Source organism: Equus caballus, chromosome 18 (genome assembly GCF_041296265.1).
Source record: "Equus caballus isolate H_3958 breed thoroughbred chromosome 18, TB-T2T, whole genome shotgun sequence".
Classification (NCBI taxonomy): Eukaryota; Metazoa; Chordata; class Mammalia; order Perissodactyla; family Equidae; genus Equus; species Equus caballus.
Genome location: NC_091701.1, coordinates 82,491,072 through 82,517,823, shown reverse-complemented (window position 1 = coordinate 82,517,823; position 26,752 = coordinate 82,491,072). Strand labels below are relative to the sequence as shown.

The following is a 26,752-nucleotide window of genomic DNA, read 5'->3' as shown; positions in this document are numbered from 1 at the left end:
GCAGCCCTTCAGTCCGGGGTCCTCCAAGTCCTCAGGCCCTCCTGCCTTCTTTCTCCTTCTTCCCAGTGGAAAGAAGGGGTGGGGAGTGGGAAACAATACAAACCCTCTTTGTAAGCGTGTGAATGAATTTCAAGTATGCTAAACACCTAATTAGAACACGTAGAAAAGAGGCATTTTAGGACGTTGGAAACGCCGCGTAACAACCCATCTGGGGAGCGCCACAGTGCGTCCCGCTGTGGGGGCGCCCACAGGTCTCGCCGCTGGCCGGACCGCTCCGTGCGCCCCCGCGCCCCGCGCCGGTCCACGGGTACGGGCGCGCGGTCCCTGGTGTGCGGGGGCGGCTGTGCGGTGCACGCGTGTGCGTGGGGCACCCCAGGGCGGGTGCGTGGTCCTCCGGGGGGGGGGTGCGGGTATGAGGTGCACGGGTGAGCGGGCGGCACCTGGGGACGAGTGTGAGGGCGCAGGTACGCGGCCCCCCGGGCAGGGGCGCGGGCGCGTGCATGGGTACGCGGGGGGCACCTAGGGGCGGGTGCGCGGGTGCGCGGCGCACGGGTACGCAAGGGGCACCTGGGGACGAGTGTGAGGGGGCAGGTGAGCGGTCCCTCGGGCGGAGGCGGGGGCGCGGGTGCAGGTACGCGGTGCCCGGGGCTCGTGCACCGGCACGCTGGGGGTACCTAGAGGCGGGTGCGCGGTGCACGAGTGTGCGAGGGGCACCCCGGGGCGGGTGCGCGGTGCACGGGTGCGCGGTGCACAGGTGCGCGGGGCGCACCCCGGGGCGGAGCGCGCCCACGGCAGAGACGAGTGGTGTGCCTCCTCTCCGCGAGCGACTTGGGAGCCGCTGGGTTTAAACTTCGCGGACAAAGGACTAACCCCTCTCTCGCCCTCCAAAGACAGAAAGCACTTTCTTGTCGCCACACTGTGGTTTTGTTACGAGACGCGAAGGTGAAGCTCTGGCGATGCCGCTGGTGGACGCGGGTTGGTGACAGCTGGCGATGCGTGGCCCAACTCCGGGGTCGAATCCGGGCTCGCCGCGGAGCGCCCACCGCGTGCGGGTCCCGGACACCTGGGGGGCCCCGGGTCGGGCCGTGGCCGCTGGAGACGTGGATGAGCTCGTCTGGTGGGGTTTCCTCACCTGTGCAAGCCGCGGCGGGACCGCGAACCGAGGGGTGGCGCGGACGGTCAGCGGCCGTGCGGCTCAGCTTAGGGCTCGGGGGCACCGCTTGTCCACTGGGCGCACTGGCGCGGGCGGCGCGGAGGGGCAGGCGCCGGGCTCCTGGCTCGCCCCGCAGGAGTGACCCCGCGGGAGGGGAGCCGGAGGGAGGGACCCCGCGGGAGGGAGCCCACAAGAGTGACCTCGCGGGAGGGAGCCCAGGGAGAGTGACCCCTGCGGGAGGGAGCCCCGAGGGAGGGACCCCGCGGGAGGGAGCCCGCGGGAGGGAGTCTCGAGGGAGGGACCCCGCGGGAGGGAGCCCCACGCGGGCGCTGATCCAGGACTCGCGGGGCACCCCGCCAGCGCTGCCCAAGGGCTGGAGGCCAGATTAGCGTTTGCCCCGCCCCCGCCGCGTCCCGGCCCGCGATTGGCTCACGCTCGCGGCGCCCGCTCTGGGCGGGGCCTCGGGAAGCCGGGGGCGGGGCGGTGCGGAGAGCGGGACGGGGGCGGGCCCGGGGGCGTGTCCGCAGGCGGGTCCCGCGGCCCGGGGGCGTGGCGTGGCGGGCCCGGGGCGGGGCCTCCGGCCCTAGAGGCAGGTGACCCGGCGGGCGGGCGGCAGAGGCCGGTCAGCCGGGCCCAGACGCCGCCGCCGCCGCCGCCGCTCGGGCGGGAGCTGCGAGGAGCGAGCGCGGGGAGGAGCCGAGCGCGCCCGGAGGCCGCCCCGCCCGGAGCGGCGGGCCGCGGAGCCCCCTGCCGGGGAGCGGGCGGGACGGCGCCCATGCCGCGCCCGCGGGGCCCGCCCGCCGGCCGCAGCGCGCTGCCCCGCCCCGGTGCCGCCGGCGCGGGCATGCGGGGGCGCCCGGAGGAGGCGACGGCCAGCCACCGGCCCGCGGGCCCCGCGCGCGCGGCGCGGCCCCCGGTCTGAGCCGCCCACCTGCCGCGGCGGCCCGGCGTCTCAAACTTCGCGGCGGCCCGAGCGGAGCGCAGCGCCGGGACCCGAGGTGAGCGCCCGCCCGCTCCGGCCCGCGCTGGCCGGTTGGGCGCCCGGGGTCGGGGCGCGCGGGCGGCGGGGCGGGCCTCGGTGCCGGGCGGGGCGGGAGAGCGCGCGGGCGGCCGCGGACGCCCCCTAAGGGGTGGGCGACTCTGTCCCCTCTCTTGAAGGCGCAGCCCCGGAGCCCGCCAGCCGAGCGCCGAGGCCGCGCCCCCGCTCGGCCGTTGGAGAGGCCAGGAGCCAACAGGTTGCGGACGCGTGGGCGCCCGGCGCCCGGGGGCATGGCGAGGTCCGCGCCGCCTCCGCTGCTGCTGCTGCTCCTGGCGCAGCTGGCGGGCCGCGCGGCGGCCGCCTCCAAGGCCCCGGTGTGCCAGGAGATCACGGTGCCCATGTGCCGCGGCATCGGCTACAACCTGACGCACATGCCCAACCAGTTCAACCACGACACGCAGGACGAGGCGGGCCTGGAGGTGCACCAGTTCTGGCCGCTGGTGGAGATCCACTGCTCGCCGGACCTGCGCTTCTTCCTGTGCTCCATGTACACGCCCATCTGCCTGCCCGACTACCACAAGCCGCTGCCGCCCTGCCGCTCGGTGTGCGAGCGCGCCAAGGCCGGCTGCTCGCCGCTCATGCGCCAGTACGGCTTCGCCTGGCCCGAGCGCATGAGCTGCGACCGCCTGCCGGTGCTGGGCCGCGACGCCGAGGTGCTGTGCATGGACTACAACCGCAGCGAGGCCACCACGGCGCCCCCGCGGCCCTTCCCGGCCAGACCCACGCCCCCGGGCCCGCCGGGGGCGCCGTCCGCTGGGGCCGAGTGCGCCGCGGGGGGCCCGTCGGTGTGCAAGTGCCGCGAGCCCTTCGTGCCCATCGTGAAGGAGTCGCACCCGCTGTACAACAAGGTGCGCACGGGCCAGGTCCCCAACTGCGCGGTGCCCTGCTACCAGCCGTCCTTCAGCCCCGACGAGCGCACGTTCGCCACCTTCTGGATCGGCCTGTGGTCGGTGCTGTGCTTCGTCTCCACCTCCACCACCGTGGCCACCTTCCTCATAGACATGGAGCGCTTCCGCTACCCCGAGCGCCCCATCATCTTCCTGTCGGCCTGCTACCTGTGCGTGTCGCTGGGCTTCCTGGTGCGCCTGGTCGTGGGCCACGCCAGCGTCGCCTGCAGCCGCGAGCACAGCCACATTCACTACGAGACCACGGGCCCGGCGCTGTGCACCGTCGTCTTCCTGCTCGTCTACTTCTTCGGCATGGCCAGCTCCATCTGGTGGGTCATCCTGTCGCTCACCTGGTTCCTGGCGGCCGGCATGAAGTGGGGCAACGAGGCCATCGCGGGCTACGCGCAGTACTTCCACCTGGCCGCGTGGCTCATCCCCAGCGTCAAGTCCATCACGGCGCTGGCCCTGAGCTCCGTGGACGGGGACCCGGTGGCCGGCATCTGCTACGTGGGCAACCAGAACCTGAACTCGCTGCGCGGCTTCGTGCTGGGCCCGCTGGTGCTCTACCTGCTGGTGGGCACGCTCTTCCTGCTGGCCGGCTTCGTGTCCCTGTTCCGCATCCGCAGCGTCATCAAGCAGGGCGGCACCAAGACGGACAAGCTGGAGAAGCTCATGCTGCGCATCGGCGTCTTCACGCTGCTCTACACCGTGCCGGCCAGCGTGCTGGTGGCCTGCTACCTGTACGAGCAGCACCACCGCGAGAGCTGGGAGGCCGCGCTCACCTGCGCGTGCCCGGGCGCCGACGCCGGCGCGCCGCGCGCCAAGCCCGAGTACTGGGTGCTCATGCTCAAGTACTTCATGTGCCTGGTGGTGGGCATCACGTCCGGCGTCTGGATCTGGTCCAGCAAGACGGTGGAGTCGTGGCGGCGCTTCTCCGGCCGCTGCTGCCGCGCGCGGGGCCCCAAGGACGCTGGGGCGGCGGGGGAGCAGACGGAGGCGAGCGCGGCGCTCACGGGCAGGACCGGGCCGGGCCCCCCCGCCGCCCACCACAAGCAGGTGTCCCTGTCGCACGTGTAGGAGGCGACGCCGCGGGGGCCGGGGCTGCGGGAGGGGCGGGTGGTTTGGCAGCTCTGCCAAGGTCACTTCCGTATACCCTCCCGGTTCCGATGGCCCTCCTGGGGCAACGTGGAGAGAGATGGGGCTGCGACAGGGAGCCCCTGTCCCGGCACGTCTCGGAGGGGCACAGCCCGAGTGTGCTCTTCTGGTCGGCATTTCTGGCTGCCTTCTTTAGGGGAACCCTGTTTTTAATTTATATGTATTTGTCTCCATTTTTAACTTTGTTGCATTTTGGCAACAAAATTTACCTTTGTTTTGGGGGCTTTACAGTCCGAAGGTTGCCATTATAATGAAGGTCCGCCGGTTCAGGGTTCTTTGCACTGTGTGCTGTAAATTGGGAAAATGGATTTCCTATACTTGGGTCTTTAAGAAAAACCACACACAGAAAGGGAGCCCTGGCAGTTTGGGTCGCTGTGGGTGGGAAGCTGTCGCTGCTTTATCAGCTTGTCTCTCCTTCCGCTGCTGCTCCAACAGGCTTTCAGGTGAGGTGGTCCCTGTTGGTGGTTCCTGTTAGGAGAAGCCCCAGGTCACACCAAGGAGGGGAGCAGAATGAGGTGGGGCCCCCCCAGAGCAGCCGTGTGGTCCTGGCTTTGTTGAGCAGGCTTCCCTGTGTTCTCTGGAGTGCTTGTCTTCAAGAACTCCATTCTTGTTCTTGCTTTTGCATTCTTGTTCCTGCCAGCGACAGAATTGTCTCGAACCAGTTAGAGGTGGCACATTGCGGAGTGTCTGGTGTGAATATTTGGAACCTAAGGGATGGCCACTGGCTGAGCTTGAGTTCTAGGCTGGTCAGAGGGCAGCTTTGTGCCAGACAAGGAGTGGGTGGTTCTTAATAGGCTTCAGTGATCCCAATTTTTTTTAATAAAAACTGGTGTTACAATTTTAGTAAAAGTAAACCCATTCCCTTCTTCTGGAAGTACTTAGTGAAAGGGGGCTTCTTTTCAGATTTAAGGACTAATATGGGTGTATCTCCAGTAAGTAAGTAGATTTCCAACACTTGTTTTACCGGCTCCACCCCCGTCCCACCTCTTTGATCATGTTAAACGGTCTTGTTGCTTTTCTTAGTCTTCCTCTCCTGCAGAGCCGTGATTAGAAGCCACACCCGCCCCTGAATGAGGTGCTGGACCCGGGGGAGGGAAGCCGGCTACCTGTGAACAAACACTGGCAGTAATGAGCGAAAATGAGTGTCCCTGGACTTTGGACTAGTTTATAGCCAGATATGCGAAAAGCAGCAAGACCTTGCTCTCTGCAGTCTCTGGAAGCAAGTGAGACCGTGACACACTCGCGTAAGCTTGTAAAGTAGGGATCTGTGTACTGGAACAGCAGGAGGAGAGCTGTCCCCACCCCCACCTCAGGGTGTTTTCCTTTTCCTCTTCTGAGAAAGCCTTTATTGATGAGCACACACTCGCACACGAACACTGCTGTTAGAGAATTCTGTTTGCTTTCCGATCTGCTTAACTGTTCCTTCTTTCATATGGGAGAGCCTATGTATTGATGAACACACACGCGCGCACGCACACACGTTACTTTACCCTTAGAAAATCCTGTTTGCTTTCCTAATCTGTTTAACCATTCATTCATGAAGAGTGTGAGGCCATTACTGGGGAATGGGGTGACACTGCATTGTCCAGCAAAATACCCATGACCGGGACTGAGTGGGGACTACATTTAAGAAGCTAAAATGGCAAAAGCAATTAAGATTTGAGAATGCCTCCCCTAGAAAACAGTAAGTCTAGGGGCACTTGTCTTCTTTTACACCGAAGTTGGAAAAGTAAGATTTAAGCCCAGGTCAGCTTTTACTTCATGGATATTAAGTAAACAAATGCATAGTTCCCACAGAGAATTTAAACACTTTGCTGGTAGGGAGAAGCCTGGTATTAGAGTTCCAAGGACTCTCGAAAGCTGTTCACGTTTTAAAAAAATGCACTGCTCTTACACGCTCACCCTCCGAATCAGAGGTAAACTTTCAGTGGATTTGACAAAAACCCGGTACACAGCTGTAGACCTTCTGGCACATCTCATTCCTCTACTCATTCGGAAGCTGCTTCTTAGCACCTTGAAGTAGATCCCTGCCTGAGAGACACTTCCTCTCCTGTCTTTCAAATGACGATCTTCTTGATCACCGTGACCTCATCCCTCATTTCTGTGTCTTCCCAGAAACCACGTGGATTGTTCTGCTGCCTTCAGTCCTTGTGCCTAACTTGGGTTGTCCCCCTTCCTTCTTTTTCTTTGTGGAGGAATCTAGAAATGATGTACAGTGTATCTAAAAGTTGTGGGATGAAAGTGATTTAATTCTTCATTTTAAAGAATTGATTTTTTTTCATTTTGGCAACATGCCAAACCTGAAAAGGCCAACCAGTTTACTCTGAGAACTAAGACAGGTTACCAAGCCAAGGAGAAGTAGTGTAGGTGTTGCTTCTTGGCGTGTAGTTCCAGACCCACTTTCAGAGCCGCCTCTGTTTCAGTCTCTGTTCTCATCGCCCGCCCCCCCTTCCCTCAGATAAAACACACTTGCTTCCCCTGGTCGTACTAACATCAGCCAGCCCACCCAGGGGAGAGGAGCTGGGTCTATTTATGGCCACCCCCTATTTCCACCCCATGCACTATTTCCCCCTAATTTTCATTTTTATTGTGCAAACACCCTATACTGAAAACAGTTATGAAGGGAGAGGTCTTCACAGGCAGCTTTGTGAAGTTGGAGGGGACTTAGGGCCCAGTTTGGTCTCACCTGTACAGCTTTCAGGCCACAGTGTCTCATTTCATAGATTCGGGGGTGAAGATTTAGAAGGTTGTCTAAAGGAACTAATGTGACGTCCCAGTGAACCGGTTGACCAAACTTTAGAGAGGTCGTTTTAATTTATATTATTTCCCTCCTCACATTTTGAAGTTGTCTAAATTGGCTGAAAGTAATTTTTCTTGGTGCCTTATTGGTTTATCCTTGCAAACCTTTGTCATATTTTCATGTGACCATTTCCAATGACGGGCCTGTGTGTGTGTGTGGTGTGTAATTGTGCACATGTACCAGCTTAAATAATGTGCCGACAGCACTGTTTCCAAGTTGGTATTCATTAGGCTGTTTCCTCCTGGGCCAGGGCTGTGCAAATCCTGACACCGGCCGTCAGGAGAAAACCTCATGGATCCCACACGGAACCTTAATAACAGCATCCGTGACCTGCTCTCTCGAGTACAGAATGGGAACCCCAGAGCTAGGAAATGTAGCTGTGTATTTTAATGAACTGCTACCCTGCTAAAGAGGCTTCTCTCCCTTTTGTGCTCTGCAGAAAGACCAAGGGGGGTAAGAGGGACAAAGCTTTGAATACCTGCTTTCTGTCACCAAATGTGGCAAACAGGACGGAGAACATCACAAATCCAGGCAGGTGCGAGGTACAGCGCTGAGAATTGCCTGCTCCCCTGCTTGCCCTTTCTTACCTCCACAGTCCAATCAAGTGATCCTGGGAAAGAAATATGCCTGGGTTGGGGAGAGTGGTTCTGAAAGAAAAAGCTACCGTGACATTAAGCAGGGCCATGTAAGTAACTAAGTAATGTGACTCGGAATCCTCAAAAGCTTCTAGCAGCTTGATGACAATTACAGGATTTATTTCAGCCAGGATAATGTCTGTGGTACACCATTTTAAGACAATATTACATCATGTTACAAACTGTATGTATAGTGTGTCCGTGTGGTGGGTGTGTATATACATAATATATATTATATATCTGAGAGATTTAGTGACTTTTGATACGGGTTTGGTGCAGGTGAATTTATTACTGAGCCAAATGAGGCACATACCGAGTCAGTAGTTCGAGTCCAGGGCATTCAATATTTTTTATGATTTCAATATGCGTATAGTGCCTACCCCACGCAGTATTGTCACTGTCATGTCAAATCCAGAACTCGCGAATCAGAGCCAGCAATATTTTATTTGTAGACAATCAACTTGAATCTATAAATTATTACTGGCAGATGGTTATAATTCTGAATCCATAAAACTAACGAAAGGAAACCCAGAGCATCTTGATAAGTTTTTGTTTTTGTTTTGTTCCTGGAAGTCAGTAGAACAGCTATGTATGTGCTTATGTTAGTCTGAAGATACTTAATTTGCTGACCCTATTATTTCAGATAAATTTTGTATGTATTGTATTTGTGGGAAGGTAAAATAATGGTTTGAGATTTTTATCAGATATGGAGAGTAGTTATTTATGAAAAACAAAGAAATGTCTATTTTTGTTTCTTTGTTCCCAATTAATGTAGATAAAATTTAAAGTACATTAAAGCAATGGTGAAGAAAACACAAAGATGCTGTACACGTCTTTTTCTCCTCACACATTTATGGAGAAACACTGCTTTCTAAGAGTATCTGGGGAGATATGTGGATTCTAACTTCATAGTCAGATTTCTCAGAGGTACTTAAAATATAAGTGGCAATGTTTTTATTAAGAAAATCAGCGAATTCCGGTCACCAGAAGCAGAACTAATGAAGACGTTTTACTTGAATATACTTCATAGGCTTCTCCTGCTGATCCTGTGACTGTTTCATGACCCACTTGAGGAAACGAAGGGAAGCACGTGAGAGAGACCCCGCCTGAGACGCAGTAGCCTCATCTGTGCCGCGTCCCGAACCTCCTTGGATAGAGGGGGTGCTGTTGATCTGTGTGTCCGCTTGAGGGTCAGACACTCCCACAGCCCTTTCTCCTTCAGCGGTTAGATCCACAGCTTGGTGCTAAGCTGTAAATACAAGTCGGGGAGCCCAGATAAGAGGATATAAGTTGATTTAGAGGTGGCACCTCCCTGATAATCTGGACAGATGCTTAGCAGACCTGAGATTCTGTTGTCAGAGTACTTTCTACTGGCTGCTGCTTTGGCAAAATGCAGATCGGCCACCAATCCACCAGTCACCTCCTCGTAATGCCTGGTGTGTCACGTTCTCCAGCAATGCTCTGAGGTGTAAGTATGTGGGAGAAGTTGGGTAATTAGGAGGTTAAAATGTTTGGGGAAGTGAGACAAATCCAGCAAGAGGTGGATAACAATGTGAGGGTGTATAATTCAGTGTCAGAGTGAGTGCTCTGACCGATGCGAGATTGGCGCGTGAGCTAGGGCAGCTGGAGAAGCAAAAAAGGAGATCCAGCAGTGGTGCTGGATGCTGGCAGGAGAGCAGTGCACCTCGCACGGACAGGACACTCGTCGGCACGCCTCGCCCGCCTGTGGCTCACCCCAGTGGAACAGCTGGAGCGAAGGGACTGGAGCTGGAGAGAGGTGGGCCCAGTGTCACTGCCAATGATGCTGCTTTAGAGATTTAGGGACAGAGCTCTTCCTTGTCCTGCATGGAAACAGCGCTGAGAGGCAGTAGAATGGTTAGCCACATAGACTTGGGAGCCAGACTGACTGGGGTTCAAATCCCAGCGCCAGCGTTCACAGCCACGTGGTCCTGGACCTGTGCCTTAACCTGTTAGGACTTCAGCTTTCTCATCTGTGAAAGGAGGGAAATAACAGTTCTTGTCTTATGGTCCAGAGGACCTAAAAGATTAAATCAGGGTTAGGCCAGGTTAAGGTACAGAAAGTGCAGAAGCAGCAGCTGTTCAGGCATGCAGTGCGAAGGGAATTGAATGACTAGGTTTCAAATTTGAGTCTGCATAAGAGTCATTTGGGGTTCCTATTAAAAATGTAGATTCCCAGGCTTCAGCCTGAGGAACTGAGATTCAGTAGGCCTGCAGTCCAAGAAGCTGCTGCTGCTTTTTGGTAAACTTTATTCTGGAATTATTTTAGATTGATAGAAAAGTTGCAAGGATAATTCAGAGTTCCTCCAGACCCCTTACTCATTTTGCCCTAATGTTAATGTAGCATCATAGTACACTTGTTTGTTACAATTAAGAAGTCAACCTTGGCACAGTACTATCAGCTCCAGACTGTATTTGGATTTCACTAGAGTTTCCACTGCTGTTCTGTATCTGTTCCAGAATCCAATCCAGGATTCTGTGTTGCGTCTAGAGAAGCTTTCTTTTTCATATATTCACTTTCAACTGACGAGAGACAGGTGGCCTAGGGACCACATCTTGAGAAACACTAAGACGGTAAAAGACTGAGCAAAGTCTAATTGCCCCATCCCCACACTGGGGAGATGAATGCAATTTTGAAACAAGGGAATAAACTGGTGGAGGGGAGGGAGCTAGGTGATTTTAGAGTTGGGATGGAATCCCCTCCAAGCTTAAGAAGCGAGGCATCTATTCCTACTGCCAGATGAGTGCCAGTGAGTCTGGGAGTTTGGAATGTAGGGATGCTGCCCAGGCTGAGGAGATACATCTAGGGCTGTGGGCAGGTCAGAGAGTCAGCAAGTGCAGTAAGTACGGAACACATGCTTTTGGGCACACAGGAGGCCTCAAATAGGCGGTTAAAGGGGATGACGAGGGCCCAGGTAGCCTGTGAGTCATGTAAAACCTGTATTTCCTGGAACCTGGAGGTAATGCTTTGGAAATCAGGCACTGCCCCATTGGACACTGGCAGAAGGTCAAGGAGGGCAAAGGCCAAGATGATCTTGAGGGAGGGCCCTAAACGGGAAGTGGACAAAACACTGAAGCTCTGCTTTTGGAAGAGTTGGTTCCCATAGGGAGGAGATAAAGGGGCCACCATCTAGGGGCTATACGAGAAGGTGAGTAGAATTGAGAAGGTAACATGAATAGATGTCTTAAGAAAAAGCTAGCAGAATCATTTGAGGTCTGAATACTCTTGGTATCTTCTTGAGGACCTTAGGTTCTGATGGTATCACTGAATTTAATCAATTCAATTACTTAGCTCCCTTCACAGCAGTTAGAATAATCTAACCTATTCCTTTTTTAAAGAGAGTTAACCTTTTTTTATTTGACTCTGGATTCCTCTTAATTTCTGTACTGTTTCACTTTCCTAGTTCTTTCGGCACCTTAGAGATCTAAAATACAAACTGGTGCTTTTTTTTTTTAAACATTTTATTTTTCCTTTTTCTCCCAAAGCCCCCCAGTACATAGTTGTGTATTTTTAGTTGTGGGTCCTTCTAGTTGTGGCATGTGGGACGCTGCCTCAGCATGGCTTAGGCGAGCAGTGCCATGTCTGCGCCCAGGATTCGAACCAGGAAAACTCTGGGCCACCGAAGCAGAGTGCATGAACCTAACCACTCGGCCACCAGGCCAGCCCCAAAACTGGTGCTCTTAAAATTTATTTCCCCTTAAGTGCATGTTCTCCTATCTGCCAAACCCATTTAAAATAGTTCAGTGGAAATTGCCTCAGAAGCCAAACAGCTTGGCACCTGCGTGCCAGGGCAGCAGGCTTTGCTCAGGGCTCCTAGGTCTTTGGTGTTGCTTCCTGGCAGTGTCAGGCAGACCAAGTTGGGAAGTGGCTGACCGTTAAGACCTGAGGTGATTGAATCCTTGTTGATAGATGCCGCGTGTAATCTACAGATTCTGCATAGAAACTAGCATCTACCTGGGAGATTTCTCTGCTGGCTATCAAGTGCTTTTCCAAGTAGCTCCATACTCACCAGCTTCCAGGTGAAGGAACAGTGTAGACATTTGAGATGTGGTTGGGGGAAGGCGTCAGTGATTTTAGCTATCCTACATGCTGTAGCTAAATGTTTCCCCAAAAACTGCATAACCTGAATACAGAGTGAATTGAAAAGTAAATACTGGTGTCAGCATTTTTTTAATCAAGGAATAGTCTATTTATAGACATAGGAAAACTAAACCAAGAAATGAACCTTGATTCAGTGCTGTTGGGTTTCAGTAATGTACGGGCAGACCAGGTATGTTACCAGTAAATGAAAGAGCCATGATGGAACCCAGTACAGCATGGAAGAAACTTCTCTTTAACCGGAAACGTTGGGTCCTACGTTGTCGTCTTAGGATGAACCATAGGAAACTGCTGACAAGCAACCATTTTTGACCTACAAAAATTGCCATTTCATTTGGTTCAAACATGTATTTCAGACCTTTGTCTTTTCCTTGTAATGAAAACTTAAAAGTTCAGTTCACAATATACCAGAGTTAAAATTTCATTGAGGTCAGTATTCCAGTAGGAGGAAACACTAAGAATAAAAATAAGTCTGAGTGGAGGTAGTCAGGTATTTTATAGTATTAGAACTATGGGAGCAAACCCTTCGCAGGTGTAATACCTAAACAACTGCCAGGTCACCACCCCACTGGTAACCAGTTTCCAGGTCCTGTGACATTTGTCAGAGAACATGCTTGCTTTCTGTGATGTTTCCACTCTTACCCTAGGTTGACCCAATTTCCCATTTATCAAAATGGCTGTATTACCTTCTAGAATTAAAGCAATTTTTAGTGATTCTACTTATTCCACCAATTTGTTCTTGATATCAGAGTCATGTCCAATGTCTCTCCCCCAAACTTTTTAAACCTTTGACCCCTCATATTTGTCAGCTTAGTAACTGGCATGTTACTAGAGGGTCAAACTATCTTATAAACAGTGATTTGTGATTTTCCCTTCTAAACTTAGATCATTTACCTTAATCAGCAATTTATCAACAACAAAATGATCAAAGATTTGACCTCAGGTGGTGAAACATGGATGAAATACAGCAGTACTCAGGATTTACTCAGCATTGCTTGAGTGACTAGGGTCTGAGTTTTAAACAAACCTTATGGAGATTTGGTATATTTCTAACTGAAATGTAAGTCTGAAAATAGCATTTTAAAGTCAAATTATGTGGCTTGTTTAAAGTCACCCTCCTTCCAGAAGCCACAGTTCCAGTTCCGCTTCTTCCACCGTCTCTCCTGTTTAAGTGCTGCAGAGCCTCAAGTGACTATCCTGATACCACGCTAATCCTACAGCACTCCTGTCATTCCTTTCTCTCTCGGGTCTTTTACCTTCCAGTGTGCTTTTCTGTCTTGACACAATAACGAACCATTCAGAGATGCCTTCTAATGCACTATGCCTCTGAGTACTGTGGCCAGTGATTAAGTGAATAAATTATCTTCAGGTTAAAAAGAGCATACACCCAAGAAATAAATGACCATCATACCTAGCAGCAGGGGTAAAACCAATCTATGAATGGTCAGTCTGGAAATGCTTCAAGACTCCACTAGCAGAGCTGACTGAAACCATTTTAAGTTAGGCAGAGATGTAATGCTATGATAATAGAAATGTTACAAACACAGTAGCCATATTTTAATTAAAATAGAGTTTATTAGCTTTTCTTTTAATATAAACATGAGAAAGAAAAACCACATAAGTTGTAGCATTCTTTTCAAAATAAAACTGCAATCAATACTTGAATCTCCAAACTCCATAAACAATGCTTTTGAGGTGGTAGATTGTAATATTGTATATACCATTATCTATCATTTATGTCTCTGTCCTTTAAAAATGATGGAACCTGCAGTATAATGTGAAGCCTTGCTATATTGAAAGTTTTCCTGGCCCAGAAGTGCTTTGTTTTACAAGCCAAATTCTTAGGATTACATTTGAGAAGGTAGGAGAACAGATTTCACAGGTTGAGAACACTAATCTTTTTTCAGTATTTCAAGTTTAGGTGACATTTTACCAATCTCTTGAAGGTTGATTACTTCACTCCCTATGCTGCACAGCCTGAGATAAGGGCTCCTCTGGTTTGTAAGTTTCCTCTTAAACGGCAGGACGTCGGACGGGGCAGCACAGCCAGGTTAACACGTGGGATGGACAAGCCGTTTCCCATCACCTACTTTCACATCACTACAATTAGGGTCCAGTTCCTGCCAGCTTATTACATGTGAATTAACACTGCTCTTCATAATCCTCCTTTCCCAAACCTAGAGAAAAATTTAGGTGATCAAATCAGGTAACAGCACAAGCCCTACAAAGAACTATTTTTAAAAGAGGAGGGCACATGGAGACACAAGGCATCCCTAAAGTCTGGTGCAATTTTAAGCTTTGAGATTTATAGAAGTATAAATGCTACAAACTGACAAAGCACCATTTGAAAAGTGAACTAAATTTCTTTTAAACCTATTTAGTTTTATAAATTTTAAATATTAAACTTTCAATTTTAATTTTGTTTCAGGCAATGTTTGCCAATTCAAGAGGGACTGAAACAAAAAATTAAAACTAAAAGCTTAGTATTTAAAATTTACAAAACTAAGTAAGTTTAAAAAAATTCCATTAACCTTTCAGATGATGTTTTGTAAGCCTGTCGCATTTACCTCCTGCAGCAGCGTTCCAGAGGCCCCGCGCTCTCCATAAAGCCTGAAACTGCACCAGCACTCTCGGGACACCTGTCTCAGGACCGGCTCGTTGTCACTGGACCACCATGTTGGCTGGAATTATGGAAATATCTTTTAATACATCTATCTAACGAAGAGGAAAATCATCAGAAAATGAAAAGCACCATTATAGTTCACGAGAAATGCAGCATGGCCCCAACAGAAGTAGATAATAACCAATACTTCCTCTGTTTATGATCCCAAACATGCTAATATGCTAATAAGTAGTGCTGGCAAAGAATGTGAATGACAAGTGTTATTCAGCAGCTTTTTGGTTTAAATTGATTGCCAATAATGACTAGCAGCTTCAATGACACAGTAGGGAGGAAGAACCTTCAATACCTAACAAGGCTACAGTCCATTCCTAAGTGGCTTTACGAGGTGTTAGGAGCCCCATGTTTCCCATGGTAATACTGCACTGATTCTAAAGGAATATGCAGCAATGTGGGGGGAAGGGAGGCAAGAAAAATAGAAAAAACATAAAACTTATATAGTTAGTGTCTTTAAAGTCTAAAAATTTAAACTATTAATTAAAAAACCTCACCTAGTTAGCTATCAGCCTACCACAGTATGCACATATCTGTGTGTGGGCCGGTAGCTTTTGCTTTGGAGTGGTTTTTGTAAGTGTTTACATTAAAAAGGACAGAAAAGTGTGTTGCATTGACAAGGTCCCATTCTTTCCTATGAGCATAATCCTTGCTGTCCATAAGTCTCTTGAATTCGATGTCTTTCTTTTAGGTGAAAATACTAACTTTGCTGGTTTTTGAGCAGGAGAGGTCCTATTTCTCCAGTCCTTGTAGATGAGGGGTTCATGATGTTACAACCCCTCCTTTCTCCCTTAAGAGAGGATGGCATTAGAGCGCTGAATACCAACGAAATTATCAGCACTGAAAGACCTTCTCATGGCAGCTCTACACAAGTCTTTGTATTTGTCTTCACACAATCTGGAAATGGCCTAGGAAAGTCAATCAAAGAGAACACAGGTACAATTAAAAAGGGTTCTAACTTAAAAAAAAAAAAAAAAAAAAAGCATCACCAATAAGCCACACATCCACACCCTCGGATAGTTCATGGTCTCTGCTACTCCGCATAGCTGAGGTCTGCACTGCCAGGCTCTGGGGATGTTACTTCCTGCCAACTCACTAAGGTAAAACCCTTTAAGGGCTATGATTCGATTTCCAGAGTTATTTAAAAATTGGGTTCCCAAAGATGTCAAAGGTATCGTGATAGACTCCTAACAGCAACACCATGTTACCTGTACACTTGTTCCTTAAACATAATGAACATACACTTGGCCAAAATCAGTGTTTGCTTAGCTATTCAAATTCTGTCCAATCTTCATTAGCTGTTACATACTCTGAGCAAAGTTTAACAAGGCAGCTGTGTGCTGGACTTGATTGGAAGCTAGGAGAAGTCTAATGACTGAAGCACCAAAAGGTGCTTTTCATTTGCACATTAATTATGGTAGAAAAGATCTTATTCTAACACACCCTCAAGGTACCACAGAAAGTGTCAATTTTAAATGTGTCCACCTCAGTTGTGAATAAGTTCATTGCATACTCATCAAAAGTCATAAATACTACTTTGTCCAATGTACCTTATCATTTCCACTAAAAAGCCATGTACCTTCTACATCCAGTATTTGAAACACATACATTCTAAGTGGAGGTCTCTCAGGTTAGCTACTAATACTTGTCTAATAAACTCATGGGGCTGAACTGTGATATATGTAGAAAACAAGGACATGAATTTGAAAACTGAGTGTAAGGCAGTTAAGAGTGGTAGGCAGATTGTGTGTGTAGATAGTCAGGATACAATCCTAAGAAATTATTCATGTACGGTTATTAGGAAGGGTAGAGGTTCAAACGGAAAACCATTAAGAACAGATTAAAGATATTCTGAATTACAATCACAGAAGAGATATAATTTATTTTTTAATGTGGTACCCGCATATAAGCCAGAAAAGACACAGGAAATACGATGCCAAAGAGTTAATAAGCTCTTCAGTGTGTTAATTTTAAAGCTTTCCGTTTTTGTAATCACTGCTTCATATGACTTAGGCACAGATGCTGGCTTTGGTCACCAAAAGAAAACCCCACTTAGTGATTTCACAGGCTTACCTCCAGGTTCTGTGCTCTTTCTTTGCTCAGAGGAGCAAACAGAAAATTCAGGTTGTTGTCATCTGCTAAGGAGCGAAGGTCAAAGTAGTATTTGGCATAAACACTGGCAGGAACGTTAATATTAAACTGAAGTAGCTCCAAAAAATGTCTTTCCATCTCATTCCTAGGGGAGGAGGAGATAATAAAACCAACACAGGACAATTTTAGTCAACTGGGCTATTTTCAAAAATATCTTCTAAGCTACTAGGATGGCTCTAAATTCTGTTTTGAAACAAATAAAGGCTAGCAGCTGGATGAATATACTAATGGTCAAACAAGGTGCAGCTATTTGTGGTCCTTTCTGCATCCCCGCAGTCCAAGTTGGGACCAGGGGAATAGGTTTCGGCCCTCTCGCATGCTCGTGCTGTCGACTAGGGGGCTCATTCTTCAGAGCTCCATTAGTGCAGCTGGCGATTCATGTGCCACGCTCACTCACAAGGCCCCACTATAGTGATCAGATGAAAGGAATGATGTATGCTGTTTATTAGCTCTGAAGAACTTGCAGACATTTTCACCAGGCCGATAACAGGAAGGGGCTTATTGAAGTAGAGAGAGCCAACAAAAGGAGTGGGCGCATCACCACGGCAACAAATGGATCCATCGAGAGCCACTGCTATTATCTCTGAGGGGGAAAAACTCTTGAGGCAACAAGGATTTATCTCAAATAAATAAATAAGCTACATTTTATGGGAAACGGAATCCCCCCCCACCCCGCACCGCCCAGTGCATGGGGGGGGCTATGTCAAAGGGCATAATGCAAGTTTCTGCTCACCTTAATCTTACTGGGGTGAGAAATTGTTACTATGATAGGACAAGATGCACTTTTTAAACTCGGGAAGGCAGAAAGATTAAAGATTGATGTCTTGGCTCGATAAACCCACTTTATGATACGAGCTCTGTCTGATGGAGCACTGGACTCACAATGCAAACAGTGTTTCTCCCACAATGGGGATGCGACCCTGAGAGGCTCGGCCTCCAGCACCCCTGTCAGAACAGAATGTGAACACACCCTCAGGGGCGAGTTCAGTGAAGTGGGAGAGGAAAACGCTGGGAGCAGTCCTTTGCTACGGGAATATACAGCCATCACTTGCCAAATGTTTAAGTAAATAAATATAAAATTAGAGTAAGTCTTACCCTTTCACAATAATCCATTTAGACAGTTAATTATATAAAAATGATAAATACCTGAACAAACATGAGAGTCTTATTTTATAACATATTTGATTTCTTGGTTTTAAAGTTTTAGTAGATTAATAATTAATAATATTGACCACTGGATAGGTCCACAGAGGCTTGATGCCTTCCTGTATAGAGGACAGTCAGAACACAAGCAGAGATGAGGTTTTCTCATTTGTTGAACTTGAAACCCAACTGAACCTACTTCCATAATTAATTTCCTGTTCATAGGACTGTAAGTCTATAGAAATGTAAATCAGATAATGTTTTGATAATCAGCTAATCAGGACTTAATTTACTACAGAAGTAAAGGCACTTCACTATCCCTTTTATATTTCCTCCACTAATACATTTTAATTGTGTAGAAATACAGTACTTCATAGGATTAACATGTCTATTAATAGTGGTTTAATCACTGAAGCAAAGTCTCATGCCTACAGAATACGCATCTTCTGGGTTTTTTGTTGTTAAATGGCAAGATGGCTGAATAGCATATCACTTACAGGCATAGCAAATTTTCTGAATAGCAGCTGCTCAGTTTAACTTATTCTTTTGGAGGAAAATATATTCTAACAAGACATATAGATGTTGGAAAGTTTTAAGAAAAAGCTGATAGACACCAATTTTTCAATTTAGACTCAAAATGAGACCATTACAAATAGGAGTTAACAGCGGGGGGGACAAATGTACATGAAACGCTTTGTTGTAAAGCTTTCCAATTTCCCGAGATCATAAACAAGAGCAGTCTGTCACCAACGGAGACCCTGGGGTTTCTCTGTTCACACACGAAGCATTGTCTCCAACAGTCTTCCTGCAGCTGGAGACTGCACCACCACTCCTGGAGCTCATGGCCGGAAAACTCCACACATATCCCAAGTTAAGACTAGAACCAGAGGCCCGGTCAGCACAGTGGCAGGTTTTAAGAAAATTTCAGCTGCCATCATGGCAGGACTGGTGTTCATGATGACAAATTTTCCTTCCTTCAAGGGACCAGTCTAAAGACTGATGACAGTGGTGATCAAAGTCACTTTAGCTTCTTCAACTTCCAAAAGTACTTCCATTCATTTCATTCGTTATTTGCCATCAGACTGTTGCTAAGACGCTACCAGCAACACCACCATGACCACTCAGTTTACACATTATCCAAGTGGGCATTTTCGCCAAAAGCCACTTTGACAGCTACCAACCATCACTGGTCCCTCCTCTTAGTCACAAGGACTCTCACTGCAGTTGTAAATATGCATTTTGCTGATTCTGAATGAGTCTTATCTACAGTGATGGTCAGACGAAACAAAACAAACTCTTGTACTACCCACCAGAATCTTGATCTTCCTGTGCTGTTCAGTAATCAAGCAGTGTTCTTTCACATTTTTCTAAAGTCACCCACAAAGACATTTTCACCTTCAAGTGGGGACTTTGAGAGTCTGCTGGAAATGCCTCTTTGGCTCATGCTGCCTGCTGCCCTCAGGGCCCTGTGCAGCAGCCAGGGTGGCCAGATGGAAGCCCTCGTTAGGTGTGGTGTTTCACCCCCACGTCAGCATGCCACCTGTGAGGAGCAGCCTCACAGCTAACCTAGCATGCAAGTGCTGCAGTGGCTGCCAAGCGCCCCAGGAGACTCTCAAATGGAATGGGCACTGGGTGATGCCCAGCGACACTTCTTGGACTGCCTGAGAGGTAGGAGCTTCCTAACTCATCAGACCCATTTTTAAATATGCGCAATACTCCTAATAGGGGAAGAGATAGGAGCACAGGGGCCTGAAACCTTTCCATGTGGCTACTTTTGTGTCATGGTTTCTCTAACACCACAACTTGAGATGAAAAGGAAGGAAAGACCAGCAAAAGCAAATATACAATGTGTGACTCAGGCTGAGGTTATAACCTTCTCAATAGCCTAGAGGCCCTACAACCTTAACAGTGGTCACTTATTTCAAACGTTAGACATGTGTCCCCTTAAAAATGGACCAAAACTGGTAGACAGCTTTAAGAAAGCCATGAAGATATTTACTGTACTACGTTGTTCTGGTAGTAAGCTTGTAAAATGTTTGCCAAAACTCACCAGGAAAACACATTTCAATTTATCAAGCACATTATTACAGTAACACATGAAGACCTATCAATTAATGATTGGAAATATGAATTGTTACACCACAGATGGGTAGACAGGATAGAAAGGAGTATGTAATTTTCTGCCTATTTCAGTTCTCTGCACAATGTAACCTTTAAAAATATTTCTTAAAATTTCAACTTTATGGGAGCAAATGAGGTATTGAAAAATGGTTAGAAAGTTCACCAAAACCTTACAAACTCACATGTCCTCAACTGTAATGTCCTTGAGGATCTGGCAGTAGTCCACATTCCATACAGCCTGATCGTCCCAAACCTTGGAGGCAAGAAGAATGGCTCCCAAAACAATTCTTTTCCAGTTAGTGGGACAAATGTCGATCTCAGCATAAGTTAAAAGCCTTTCTAAGTAAACCTGCAAAAGTAGAGCACTGGTCTTTGATTTTAGTTCAGTTTAAGTGCCGTAATAAGAACTGTTAGGAATGACAGGGTTGTTTTTTTATTCTTAGGTTGTACAGAGACTTTGCTCGGCCAGCCAAAGCCAGAGGCCAGGTCACAGTCCTAAGTCAGAGTCTTGCTGCCTACCCTGCCCATGCGAATGTCCAGCCCAATTTTGGTCACAGGAGTGAATGGCCATCTTAGCAAAGGGCAGCCTGCAGACACGCACAGAGTTACTGCCTTCCCACAAGCAAAGGGCAAGACACACAGCCCAGTGTAGATTCAAGTTGTTAACTTGAGTGCCAACCACATGCAAGGAACCATCCCTGGCTGGCAGTTATGTGATGACTTTACCTAAGATTGGAAAATGTAAAACCCTGGCAGTACTGAGCACATCTTATCTTCTTTTCACGGTAACTAGTCCTTTTGTGGTGCGAGCTGAAGATAAAAACTAGTGGTCAGGGGAGCCTCCCAGTGGTTGCTGTGTGGCACAGCAGGACAGGCAGTACAAACGGGTGCGTTTGAGAAGTCTTCACAACTGTCAAGTGTTCCCATATTTAGTGCCTTTTTAAGGAACACACATGCACACACAGGACAGTCCATGCAATATCCCATCTGTCACATCTCCATGATCATTTCATGGTCATTCCTTTCTGTCTCACATGACCTGCAGCTCAGTCAGTTCTGCGGGTTTGAAGTCGGCAACAGAGCTGCAGGTCTTGGCCTCCCTGGGCCTCCTCCAGACCTGCCAGGCCATTGTGAGGAGATTTCAAGACTTCGTTTACATGTATCAAATGTCCAGTCTACAAAGACCTGGGCGAAGTTAATAGCTGAGTAAGGATTACAGAGGTGAGCTGTGATTTGTTGTTGCAGAGGGTGCTCTGCTGAAGAGCATCTGTGCCCATTTGACGGAAAGGAAAAAGTCCAATTTTAGAGAGTACGTTTATTGTCTGCGGGTTAGCAGACCGACAGCTCAGATTTGCCAGTGTTCTCCCAACTCAACTGTGTTTTCAAAAGCAAATGGTTACAGAATATTTCGTGATTTGTGAAAATCTGCTCCCATGCCCCAAAACTCAGCACTCTCAGGTATCGTAAGAGTGAACTTCCCTGAAAGGTTCAATTTTCTACTTTATGGGAATAATTAGAGGCGCTCATACAACACTTCAACCTCTCAACCTCCCATCCCCTTCCTGGCAAACTTGGTATGTGCCGACACTAATTTATTCCACTTGCCCCCGTGTCAGGGGAACTGAGACTTCTCTTTCTTCTCACTGAAGCTAACTCTTCTACCAGTGAAGTTGATCCCATTCCCACTTCTGCAGAACACTGTTCCCACAACTATCTCTTTTTGGAGAATTTTTCCCTCTTGCCAGACTTTCCCCCCATGAGTGTGTTTACATTTCCCATCCCACCCCAAGAAGCCCCAGAATGCCCCCTCTCACTGTGCTCACAGTAAATGCCCCGCTGCTTGCTTCTCACATCCCATCCTCTCAGTAACCCACTTTAGTCTGCCTCCTGCCGCTATCACTCACTGAAACTGCTCTTGCCAAGGTCATGGGTGCCTTCGCACATGCAAACCAGAACTCTGCATCTCCACTCTCCACCCCCAGCCTTCCCTAACAACGTAAAGGGCACTGCCATTCGCATAGTTGTTGAGGCCAAACACCTCCACTGGAGTTAGCCCACTCTGATCTGTTAGCAATTCTTGTCATCTCTGCCTTCACTGGTAATCTGAGCGCTTCCTCTTCTTACTTGTCACTTCTTACATGTATCACTGTCACTGCTTCCACTGTGACTCCTAACTACAGTGTACTGCCCCCAAGGCAGCCCATATAGCCTCTTAAATAAAGGGCACTTCGCTCTCTGCTCAAGATCTGCCAAAGGTTTTCGACCAAACAAATAAAAATTTAACTTCTTCACTAGCCTGCAAGCTAGCAGGCCCTATGAGATAGGCCATTGCCCTTCTGTGACCTCACCTACACTCTTTCCCTCATTCCTCACTCTGACCACACTATTTACTGTTCCTTCAACACACAAAACATGTTCCCGTCTCAGAGTCTTGCACTTGTCCCCTCTGCCCGTAATGCCAGAGCTCCACATCTTCCACAGTTCAGTCAGGTAACGGTTCAAATGGGACCCCATGAGGAGGCTCCTCCTGATCATCCTATTTAAAATACAAAGCCCCTCTACGCTCTTTAGCCCTTCACCCTGCTTTATCTTCTTGGTATTTACTACTACCTGAAACAGTCATCTTTTTAAAAACACTCATTTAAAAAAAATACTTGTCTTCCTCACTAGAATGTAAGCTCCATAAAGGCAAGACCTTTATTCAACCTGTTTTCTCCTCTCTCCCTAGCACCTAGAAGACGACACAGAGGAGGGAGCCAGTGGTATCTGCAGAATGCACAGCTTCCTGGCAGCATTTAGCATTCAGACCACACTCCCTGGAACCTCTCTCATCTGGCCGTCTCTTCACCACCCTCTTCTGGTTTTCCTACCCCTGTCGCCACTCCTCTGGGACTGATCCCTGAAGTGCTGACAGTCCTTACAGATCTATCTTCTATCTACTTTTTATTCTACACACTTTCTCTGCATTGGAAAAGCTATTCTTAATTCCCTACCTCCACCTCAGATTCATTCTCCAATTCCACATATTCAAATGATTACTAGACACTGCCACTGCGCTGTCTCACAGGTGCATCGAGCTAAACTTGCCCACAAAGAACTCCTCCTCCAGCCGGGCATGACCTGCTCTCCACAGGGAAGCACTATCCCTGCCTCTCTCCAGCATGTGCCAAGCACTCACATGGCTCGTAGCTCCATGAAAAGGCCTGTGTCAGATCCGGCGCCCATGGAGGTCTCTCTACTCAAAGGCCCAAGCCTCCTCTCCTAAATTCTAACTGGATACTAAAGGAGTAGGCACTGACCTAAGTATTCTCTCCCTCCAGACCATGCAGCTGACTTTCTCCTATAGGTTTGCTGTAGGGAGGAATAAAACAATCCCAACCACCTCTTACTAGAATACGATTTATTACTCAAAGTGATAAAATCTTATGATAGGAATTCTGTGTGGATGACACAAAGGTCCTTACACAGCTGTAGCTTACCAGGCTAACTAGTAAAGCCTTTCCAAGTCCTACTGGCTCTCCAATCCTGGGCAACTGCACAGGCAGGCACAAGAGGAAAGCAGGGGTGGATAACACCCATCACCCAAGGAAGAGAGAACTTAGGGCAGCAGTGCTCAGTCAGGACACACCTCAGAACTGCCGAGGAATACAGCCTGGGACGCAGCTTAGACCTGCGTGGAATCAGTCTGCCTGTGGACCAGATGGTTCTGTTATTGCCCCCATCTCACCCTACCAGCACACCGGGTGGGGTGGGGGTGGGGTGGGTGTGTGTGTGTGTGTGTGTGTGTGTGTGTGTGTCCTGAGGTGTGGAGGGGTGTGTGTGTGTGTCCGTCCTGAGGTGTGGAGGGAGAAACCAGAAATCTCTCCTGCTGCCTTTAATAGCAATTGTTTTGTGATGAGAAAAGCAATGGTAACATTTTAAATCATAATGATTAAGCTTGAATGTGTGTATTTTACTTTCCTTTGATGGGTTTCTCTTAATAAAGCTCTGATGATCATTTGAGGAACTTACTTTCATTTGAAAACCAGAACCATACCCTGTGTACAAGACAGAAATTTCTAAAGATGCTTTATGAAAGAAGAAATATCTTACCAAAGTTACTATTGCACATTCAGCTGTTAGCTGTGCAGCACTAAAAAGAGTACGAACAAATCTGTAAATAAATTTGTGTTCAGGATCATGCTCGAAGTATTCCTCTGGAATCTTTTCTCGCTGGAAGGAGAGAAAATGCGAAAAAGTATCCACTGAAGAAAAATACTTAAGTACCCTTACAACAGCAGTCTTCTACTTGTGCCCACGTGCCCCTTAAAATAAGCGTCATTGGGTGAGGCGTCTTTCAGTCTTTTATATATAAACCATGAGATCTTAAATACCATAATGATTCAGTACTCAACACCATCCATTAAAGAAAAATACAGGGACAACCTGGGAAAATCAACACAGTCATGCCTCACTTAACAACAGGGACATGTTCTGAGAAATTCTTCATTAGGCAATTTCATCACTGTGTGGACATCACAGGGCACTTACACAAACCTAGATGGCACAGCCTACTGCACACCCAGGCTATATGGCGCTAATCTTATGGGAGCACCGTCGTATATGCAGTCCATTGTTGACCAAAACGTTATGTGGCACATGACTGTGTATATTCCTTTCCACCTTGTCTCCACAGAATTCTATCTAAATGTAAACTATTTTTAGGTTCAAAAGTCTTTGCTGATCACCATTTATCATACTTATCTGCAAACACCTTTGAGAAAACATTTTCAGTTCCTTGTAATCATAAGGCTCTAAGACTATGCTGGCCTACATAGTACTCACCAGCCACATGTGGCTATAGAGCACCCACGGAAGTGAATTTTAAAATTTTTGTCATCTTAATTGATTTAAAATTTAAACATTTTCTAATTTTCTTCATAGAGATCTTAACATATTTGTTAGCTTTATTCACAAATATTTACATTGTTTGATGCTATTTAGAAAGATACATTTTCTATTATTTGGGTACAGTTACTCACCTTAGCTCACTAATTATGCAAAGCTGCAATTCAGTTCTTACTCTGTCATATCCCTTATACAACATTCCTTTTGTAAAATGATCAGATACAGCATGGGATGGGCAAGAAGACTGAAAGGAAGATGATTTAGACTTCAAGCTGGAGGGAGTAATTTTCTTCTAGTAATTAATTTCAAAGTGAATCAGCATGAAATAAACACGACTGTATGCGAGGAAAATAAAATTTCAACAAAACTGACACTTACTGTGAGTGGATGTGATCTCTCATCAAAAATATCCAAGGATCGATTTGCATCTCTATAAAATAAGAATGTGCATTTAAAAAATGAATCCAGGAATTGTTAATATCCTAGTAAAATATCTGCTGGGAGTAGACAGGGGGGAGAGAGGAGCTTAACCTTCAACAAAGCAGTTTTACAAATTATTCCCCTGGATTCTGTTAGAGGGTTTCCTCACCTCTTTTTACTTAGAATGTCAAATTCTATGAAATCTTTTCCACAACGACCAGCCTGAGTTGCCTTTATAGGCACTGACCCACCCTAACAGGCAATGCCAGTAACCCAAACGTATTTCCACCCTCTAGCCTCACACTGGGACACATGAGAACATTTTCTGGTGCGGCATAGTGGGCAAGTCTTTGAAACTTCAACGAATGTGAGTGAGACTCATGCTTTTTCCCTCTTTTTTCCCCTCTTCACATTGCTATATTATATTCTTATCATCTCTTTTTGTCTCTTTTAAATAGTTTAAGTTAAAAACTTAATTCTCTTTTTATTTAAAAGAGACTAGTCTTTTTATTTAAAAATCCACCACACTAACACATTGTGCTCATGTAAACAGGGGCTCTCCACGTGTGGTCTGCAGGCCTCTGGGCTCCTCTAGACCTCCTTCAGGAGGCCCATGAGATCAAAACTGTTTTGATAGGAATACTAAGATAATACCTTACACAGTCTGACATTTGCAATGATTACTTTAAAGCAAAAGTGGGTAAAACTACTGGTTTCTGAACATGAATCAAGGCTGGGGTACCAAACTGTAAAAATAAGTTATTTGTTTCCGATGTTAAAATTCAAGCCAAAAATCAGGATTTGGGAAAACTTGTACCTTCTATTGTGAGCTTGACAGTTTCTCAATACTTTAAAGACTTTTCTCATAAGATTGGTGGTGATAATTTTAAAAAGTGAGTTTTTGACACTGTATAAAGAAATGTGAACCAATACTTTCCAAATGGCCAATTCATAATATTGTAAAATCACATAGAGGTAAAAGATCCATTCAACATACAAGACAGATCAATGGGTATTAATGTAACATGCTTACTACAAGTTCACTGATATGATTTAAAATTCCACTGTAACTAATTTAAGAAACCATGACTCTCTGGTATAGTATCAAAGAATATACCTACAATTATCTTAAGGCTTTAAAAATACACCTTTTTTCAACTATATCTCTACATGAGGCTAGGTCTTCTTCATTGTTTCTTCAAAACAAATGACTGAAATGACTGAAGTGATTGCAAATGATTGAAGACAGAGTAGTTATGAGAATCAGCTGTCTTCTATTAAGCCAGACATTAAAGAGATTTGCAAAAATGTAAATCAACGACACACTTTTCGCTCAACATTTTTTATTGTGGAAAATAAGTTATTTTCATAAAAAATATTATTTATCTTAACACTGTGGTTCCCAATTAGGGGTGATTTTGTCCCCCAGCAGACATTGGCCACGGTTGGAGACATTTTTGGTTGTCACAATGTAGAGTGCGGGAGAGCAAGTAGAGGCCAGGGATGCTGCTAAATATCCTATAAAGCACAGGACAGCCCCCCACAACAAAGAATTATCTAGCTCAAAGTT

At 47.5% G+C, this 26,752-nt stretch overlaps 2 protein-coding genes across 10 annotated transcripts in view; one reads left to right on the top strand and one right to left on the bottom strand.

Annotated features, from left to right (window-relative positions):
• The first annotated feature begins 1,986 nt into the window (after positions 1 to 1,986).
• On the top strand, positions 1,987 to 23,869 carry FZD5 (frizzled class receptor 5). Of its 3 annotated transcripts, XR_011428634.1 has the most exons (4): positions 2,019 to 2,151; positions 2,312 to 4,135; positions 8,700 to 9,137; positions 14,363 to 15,066. XR_011428634.1 is itself a non-coding variant. In XM_070242169.1 (3 exons), exons 2-3 carry the CDS (start codon positions 2,423 to 2,425, stop codon positions 22,769 to 22,771), a joined length of 1,881 nt encoding a protein of 626 aa, XP_070098270.1. In that variant the 5' UTR covers positions 1,987 to 2,151; positions 2,312 to 2,422; the 3' UTR covers positions 22,772 to 23,869. The 3 variants fall into 3 exon arrangements, 2 of the variants coding, with proteins under 2 accessions (XP_070098270.1, XP_023478279.2); XM_070242169.1 differs by lacking the exons at positions 8,700 to 9,137; positions 14,363 to 15,066 and adding an exon at positions 22,604 to 23,869 and having other exon boundaries at positions 1,987 to 2,151; XM_023622511.2 differs by lacking the exons at positions 8,700 to 9,137; positions 14,363 to 15,066 and having other exon boundaries at positions 2,312 to 8,488.
• Positions 13,342 to 26,752, bottom strand: part of CCNYL1 (cyclin Y like 1) — a 35,514-nt gene continuing 22,103 nt past the window's right edge. For 6 of the 7 annotated variants that reach the window (NM_001433573.1, XM_070240614.1, XM_023622509.2 and 3 more), the window contains 5 exon segments: positions 13,342 to 15,368; positions 16,534 to 16,696; positions 20,058 to 20,224; positions 23,968 to 24,087; positions 25,141 to 25,192. In NM_001433573.1, the coding sequence (NP_001420502.1) occupies positions 15,252 to 15,368; positions 16,534 to 16,696; positions 20,058 to 20,224; positions 23,968 to 24,087; positions 25,141 to 25,192 (619 nt within the window). In that variant the 3' untranslated portion in view covers positions 13,342 to 15,251. 7 annotated transcript variants of the gene reach the window in all.

Excerpts from the sequence above, each read along its gene's own strand:
- FZD5 (XM_070242169.1), top strand. The coding sequence starts at position 2,423 with ATGGCGAGGTCCGCGCCGCCTCCGCTGCTGCTGCTGCTCCTGGCGCAG. Across the intron at positions 4,136-22,603 it reads CCGCCGCCCACCACAAGCAG|CACCTAGAAGACGACACAGA; the intron begins GTGTCCCTGTCG and ends CTCTCTCCCTAG.